Genomic DNA, 7,215 nt, shown 5'->3' with positions numbered 1-7,215 from the left:
CCTCTCCCTGCTTGCCTTTCCAGTCTGTGTTTAGCCTGCGAGTTACATGTTTCCGTCTCCCTCTATTTTCTTATTTCCTCTCTGGCCTGTGCCTGTCTGGTAGTAGCAGAGAAGAGGTGGATGTGGTGGTGATGGTGATGGCAGGGGCGGTCCTACCCATTTTGGGGGCCCTATGCAAGATGTATGCATGGGGCCCTCTGAATTATTATTTTTGTGCTGGTATTTACCTTTTTGTCCAAATAATTTGGCAGCCCCTCAACCACTATCTGTGCTACTGCCACCAGTAGTGATTTTACCCCTAGGCGAAAATATAGACATGGAGCCCTCTTATATTTGTTGCTGGTATTTACGTACCATGGTGGGGATGACTATTGTAGTCCCCCATTTTGTGGGGCCCTGAGCAATTGCCTCGTCAGCCTATTGGTTAAACCGGCTCTGGGCGATGGTGGTGAAAGCCCTGCTATACTATACTGTGTCTCAACACTGCTACTGCACTGCACTGCAGCCCTGCACAGCACAACACTGCACTCCACTCCACTGCCCTACAAGGACAAAAGACATTAACTCACCAGAGGTCTGGACTGGAGAGAGCTGATAAACGTGACTTGTGTGACATGTGTTTTCAGCATTACGTCAAAGACGGCATCTTGGGCTTTCGTGCAAAACTGATGCTTGTTGACTTAAAAGTGACAATAAGGCTGATAAATGAAATTACGTTTTTTTTGTCATCGTTCTGCAGTGCACCGAGCACTTCGAGGGGAAAGTGGATGCTGAAATTCTTTCCTTAGAGTTCATATGGGATATTTATGTAACGTCATTAGGTCATTTTTTTAGCATATCCCTTAAGGCCCGTACAAAGACCCTTAGCCTATGTTGTATACTTGTTCTATTTTGCCATATAGTTTTTCATTTCCCTTATCTTATCCTCACTGTTGTTTCATGGGGCACAGAGAAAAGCGTACTGTCATTCCAGTACAATATTGTATATATATGTCCAGTACATATTTCAGTGTTGATACTATAGCTTAAGCTGACTTTTGACTCTGGTGGGGGGGTCGGGGGTTGAGTTGGTTGGGGGTTTGGGTCGCACGTCGTTCGTTTGTCCTCCTGCTACAGGAATGTGGATATTTTCTCAGGCGTACATTTCTGAGCGGGCTTGGCGCTGCTGGAGCTTTTGTGCTGGATGCAGCCTGTCAGTGTGGGTCAGTGCTTAGAGACCTCTCAAAAGCAAATATGGCTATAAATGGGCAAGAGCACTCGTCTCTCTCTCTCTCCCCCCTCTCTCTTTAACTCTCTCTTCTCTTCTTTCTCGCTCTCTCTTCCACCACTCTTTTCTTCTCTCCTCTCTCTCTCTCTCCTCCACTCTCTTCTTCTCCCCCCCTTCTCTATTCTCTGTTAAGCTCTCTTCTCCTTCTCTCTCTCGCTCTCTTACTGTCCTCCATTCTCTCTATCCTCTATCTCTCTATCTCCGTTCTTCCTCCACCTCTCTCTTGTCCTCTCTGAGTGACTCATAACTCCTCTAACTCTCTAATATACCCAAACACTGTCTTCCAGCTTCCAGTCACACTCCTCTCCTTCTCTTTCTCAGTCAAATTTTCACATTTATTTCACTTTAGAAGCATCGACTCCTACTTCAGTTCCATTTTAATCTCTCTCTCTCTCTCTCTCTCTCTCTCTCTCTCTCTCTCTCTCTCTCTCTCTCCTTGTCCTCCTCTTCAAATGTTATCGCCCAATGCTTGAGGTCAAAAATGCTGAAATGTGTGTGTGTGTGTGTGAGTATGTGTGAGTGTGTGTGTGTGTGTGTGTGTGTGTGCGCGTGCATGCATGCATGTGTGTGTGTGTGTGTGTGTGTGTGTGTGTGTGTGTGTGTGTGTGTGTGTGTGTGTGTGTGTGTGTGTGTGTGTGTACGTGCATGTTCATGAGTGCGTGCGTGTGCGTGTGCGTGTGCGTGTGCGTGCCTGCGTGCCTGGGTGCATGTCTGCGTGCGCCCCTGTGGTTGTGTTCATAGGGAGTGAGGGGAGGGCACACTGTTTGGGTGCTGTTGTGTCCAAAACAGTTTCTAAATGTTACACACACACATCATTTTAATAGCATTCCCCGCGTTCCAGGCTCTAATTGCGTCCGTACCCCGGCCTGTCTGAGTTTGGGCTTAGCGGCGCTAAATCAACTGTGGACATCAGATTGCTTTCAGCTGGCCCTCCATCTCTCACCTCACCTAACGCTCTCCACTCTCGATGTTTGCACTCACCTCTCAAATACAAACAGGCAGGCAGGACCCACACGCGTGCACACACACACGCTCACTCAGACAAACAAACAGACACACACACGCACAAATACACACAAACAGACACACACAGACACACAGACACAGACACACACACACACACACACACACACACACACACACACACACACACACACACACACACACACACACACACACACACACACACACACACACACACACACACACACACACACACACACACACACACGTAAAGAAACAAACACAAGCACATGCAGAGACAGGCAGGAAGGGAGAGAAAACATAAACACAACATAGACTCATGGTACTCTCCCCCTCTTATGTTGTCAGGGTGCCTCCCCTCTTAACCCCTATCAATCTCCCTCATCATTCCTTCACCTTCTCCTCTCCTCTCCTCTCCTCTCCTCTCCTCTCCTCTCCTCTCCTCTCCTCTCCTCTCCTCTCCTCTCCTCTCCTGTCCTGTCCTGTCCTGTCCTGTCCTGTCCTGTCCTGTCCTGTCCTCCCCTCCCCTCTCCTCTCCTCTCCTCTCCTCTCCTCTCATCTTCTCTCCTCCCCTCTCCTCTCCTCTCCTCTGGTCTTGTTGTCTCCTCTCCTCTCCTCTCCTCTCCTCTCCTCTCCTCTCCTCTCCTCTCCTCTCCTCTCCTCTCTCCTCTCCTCTCCTCTCCTCTCCTCTGGTCTTGTTGTCTCCTCTCCTCTCCTCTCCTCTCCTCTCCTCTTCTCCTCTCCTCTCCTCTCCTCTCCTCTCCTCTCCTCTCCCCTCCTCTCCCCTCCCCTCTCCTCTCCTCTCCTCTCCTCTCTTCTCCTCTCCTCTCCTCCTCAGCTCTGGTTCTGTGGGTCCATCGCGTGTCTGGGCGGTAGCCGCCTCCCCAGGGGCCTCTACTCACTTATCCCCCTAAAGCCCCCTCACCAAGTTTCCCCCCGCCCTCGCCGAGCGGAGCGGCCGGGCAGGCCAGCTGCTTTGCATTAGCACATGCAGAACGGGAGCTGGCGAAAGAGAGAGCTTTGAGAGGAAGAGAGAGAGAGAGAGAAAGGGAGAAGGAGAGAGAGGAGAGATAGAGAGAGAGAGAGAGAGAAAGAAAGAGAGAAAGAGAGAATATGTGTGTGAGGGTGGGGGGGAGTGGCTTTAGGATGACTTTGGCAAATGACACCATTCCAGCACCTCAGCACACACACACACACACACACACACACACACAGAAAGTGTGGCACACACTGTCACACACGCACACAAAATACAAATGTGTAATGCATCTGCACTTACTGTAGATAGACTGTTTGTGTTTTGTTCATTTGTACGCATGTGTTTGCATATACGTTTGTGCATGTTGGACATTTTTCCATTTTTGATGTGAGAGAGGGAGAGAGAGAGAGAGAGAGAGAGAGAGAGAGAGAGAGAGAGAGAGAGAGAGAGAGAGAGAGACTCCAGATGCACTGCAGTGCAGATATTCCTGTGTCGACCCAAGTTCCCCTCCTGTGTCTATGTTGAGCTGGGGGGGTAATACGATATCTTTACTAGGCCGCTGAGTGACAGCAGACATTCATCAAATCAGACAGATCAGACAAAACGACAGCAAAGAATCCTCTATAAATCTCACAAAACTCAAAACACGGCCAGCGGTGTCTTGTGTAGAAAAGCTGAACGAACAATGGAATGCAGCCTGGGACACAGGCACCAGTTTTCATACAATACATTTTACAGCACTAATTCAACACATATAAAGTCGATTTCACCTGTTTGAGAGTGTATTTTCTTTCCATATCTGCCGACAGGGGGGACAAACGGGTATGTTGTCCCGGACCCAGGGAGACAGGGGCCCCTGATTTTGACCCAGGGTAATCTAGGTGTTGAATTATCATTGCATGTTTTATATGAAACATCCCCCCTCCTCACCTAATGAAACCAGTAGAGTGTGGAGGGATGGAGAGAGAGAGAGAGACAGGTCATGCTTTCATACTGCTTTCACTCTCTCACTCACGTCTCCTGACACTCCATTTATTTGAGCAAAAAAAACAAAAAAACAGCAATAAAATGTTATGAGAAAAAATTCTTCTGAACACAAAGGCACTCTTGGTCAATGTGACTTTTCCCCCCACATCGGATATATAACCGCTAATGGTTCATTCTTGTTTTCTTTCCCGCTTCCTCTGTTTCTCTAGGTGGGGGTCGTCTTTGAGGAGACTTCCGACGGCTGCCAAACTCACCCCGACAGACAGACTGATCACAAAGCTGGGCTTGAGCTGAGCTGCAGAGAGAGAGAGAGAGCGGTCGACGAAAGGGCCAACACAGAGGAAAGGCTCAGAGAGCGCGTCTGAGAATGTGAACTTCCTGCATCTCTCTTCAGAGAGATTTCCGCAGTGAGCACCTGAACGTACACAACTCGGATTCAGAATTTGAATCGGAATTGGAGTGGGAGTAGTCGTCTTCCAGAGTACCAAAGAGTTCTCTGTGTTCCTTCCTTCCTGAGTTTTCACTGACAATAAAAAAAGAACGGAGTAGGAGAAACAACCACCACAATGCCGGCGAAGACACCCATCTATCTCAAGCCCAACCACCAAAGCAAGCGGGGAAAGAAGTGTCGCCTGCGAGACATCCTGTCCCCGGACATGATCAGCCCTCCCCTGGGCGACTTCCGCCACACCATCCACATCGGCAAAGGCGGTATGAGGGACACTTTCGGGGACATGTCCTTCCTGCAGGGCAACTTCGAGCTGCTGCCGGGGAAAAAGGGGGACACTTGTCGCCCGTATCAGTATGGCTTGTCCAACAGCGGTAGTGGACAGCACAGTGAGTTCTTGCGGGCGAACAGCGCTTCGGACGCCTCGTTTGCGGAGACCCCATCGCCCGTGCTGAAGAACGCCATATCGCTGCCCACCATCGGCAGTGGGCAGGCCATCACGTTGCCACACCTCTGCTCCGCTGTCTTCCCCGTGACCTCTGACCCCATGCTGGATGACGACCCTCTGGAGGGGCTCACCGACTCCACCATCACCACGACAACAATTGCGACAACAACATCCAGCCTGGAGGATGGAACGGACGAAGAGGAGGGGGATGTGGACGTGGTGGCCATGGACAGAAACGGCAACAATGGCGACCTGGAGATCCTGCAGATCGACTCACTCCTGCAGTCCATCACCATCTTCGGGCACGAGCCGAGCCCCCCGCCGCCACTGCCGACGCCATCGCCAGGCAACCATCACTATGGTGACTACCAGGAGAGGCCGGCCCTCACCATCAACCTGGTGGAGACGCCCGAGAAGCAATCGCAGCCCGTGTCGATGAAGAAGAAGATCACGCCGAAGATCGGCAAGATCCTGAGCTTCGATAACAGCTTCGAGAAGAAGCAGCAACAGCAGCAGCAGCAGCAGCAGCAGCAGCAGCAGCCACAGACATCGTTCTACATCAACAGCAATGGTGTCAACAACCATAGCAACAGCAACAGCATCTACAATGGAAACGGCAACTGCAACATCAGCACCACCAACGGCTTCACCAACGGCTTCAATGGCAGCCTCTACAGCGGAGACAGCATCACCATTGGCGACGAGAAGGACAGCAGCAACGGCAGCTGGGCGGACAGAGACAGCGGCGTGGAGGAAGGTCGCATGTGTGACTTTGACTTTGAGCTGAGCAAGGAGAAGAGCGTCTCGCAGGAGTCCCTGAGTCAGATCACTGGCTCCATGCTCTCCCTAGAGCTGGACTTGGGGCCCTCCATCTTGGACGAGGTGCTGAATATCATGGACAAGCCCCAGCCAGGGATCAAGGTGTAACTTAAACCTTCAGGGAGGGACTAAACTAAATATATAGTGCTCGAGAGAGGAAAGGGAATTACATGGACTTTGGTCACAGTTGGGACAGTCAAGAGTCAAGATGGTTTGTCAGAAGTTGGAGACAGAAGATGGAAAAAAGTTATGGCATACGGATGTTTCGAGAAAAAGCGTGACCTACGGATGTTTTGACTTTTTGAGTGAAAATGAACTTTTTCTTAAAGAAATGAAAACCCACTAGGATGGGGACAAGACATTTTGTGTTGTTTTTATGATAATTATTATTATTATTATTATTTTCAGAGTTTTTAATCTTCATCCTTAAGCTTTTAATAGAGTGCTGTTTGAAGGTTATTTTTTCACTCGTTTGGATGTTTTCCTCATGTGCTTCTGAGAGGAGGTATTCTTGCATGATTGCATTTCACAAAGGTAGCAGCAACCCAGCCATCGTGCCTTTTTATGTTGAGATCAAATTAAGTGCAAAAAGTTGTTTTTCTGTGTGCTTAGAAACAATCCTGACATTAGACGTAGACTTAAAAGTTAGAAGAAAGTCCGACCAGTGTGTGTGTGGACACAGTTTCTGCTTTGATGCACAAATACAATAATATAAATATAACACTATGATAATATTTCTTTTTTGAGATATACATATGTGTGACTTGCTTCTTCCTGAAATCTGTCATCAATGTTATTTTCATGTATATATTTATACTGTTTCATTAACAGTGCTACAGGAGTGTTGAGTATGCCTATCCTATTCTGTGCAGCAAATAAAAGAAAATAAAACTATGGTATTTTTTACACGTCTTTTTGTTAGATCACATTTAATTGTGCATTTTTAACACTCAGAAAGTAGGACCAAATAGAGTAGTAAAAAACGCTGTAAGCTTACACTTCACATGATGCCGGTGTCATACGTACAACATAACAGTGTCGTAATAGTGTCAAAACAGTGTCATGACACAGTCATGGACGAATCATAAACATGATGTCAATGTCATAGGGATAGAGGGTAGACAGAGGAGAGAAACAGAAAGACGAAGAGGCAGAAAGAAAGACATAAAGAAAGAAATAAAGAAAGACATGAAGAAAGAAAGAAAGAAAGAAAGAAAGAAAGAAAGAAAGAAAGAAAGAAAGAAAGAAAGAAAGAAAGAAAGAAAGAAAGAAAGAAAGAAAGA

At 48.1% G+C, this 7,215-nt stretch overlaps 1 protein-coding gene across 1 annotated transcript in view; it reads left to right on the top strand.

The window, feature by feature from the left end:
- Nucleotides 1-6,808, top strand: part of cdc42ep3 (CDC42 effector protein (Rho GTPase binding) 3) — a 20,577-nt gene extending 13,769 nt beyond the window's left edge. Inside the window, exon 2 of the mRNA XM_063191778.1 lies at nt 4,427-6,808. Within this exon, the coding sequence (XP_063047848.1) occupies nt 4,784-6,040 (1,257 nt within the window). The 5' untranslated portion in view covers nt 4,427-4,783 and the 3' untranslated portion in view covers nt 6,041-6,808. The remainder of the gene's footprint in view (nt 1-4,426) is intronic.
- The last annotated feature ends 407 nt before the right edge of the window (nt 6,809-7,215 follow it).

This window comes from Engraulis encrasicolus, chromosome 24 (genome assembly GCF_034702125.1).
Source record: "Engraulis encrasicolus isolate BLACKSEA-1 chromosome 24, IST_EnEncr_1.0, whole genome shotgun sequence".
Classification (NCBI taxonomy): domain Eukaryota; kingdom Metazoa; phylum Chordata; class Actinopteri; order Clupeiformes; family Engraulidae; genus Engraulis; species Engraulis encrasicolus.
Note: the sequence above shows the minus strand (reverse complement) of the source record. Positions and strands in the feature narration are given on the sequence as shown.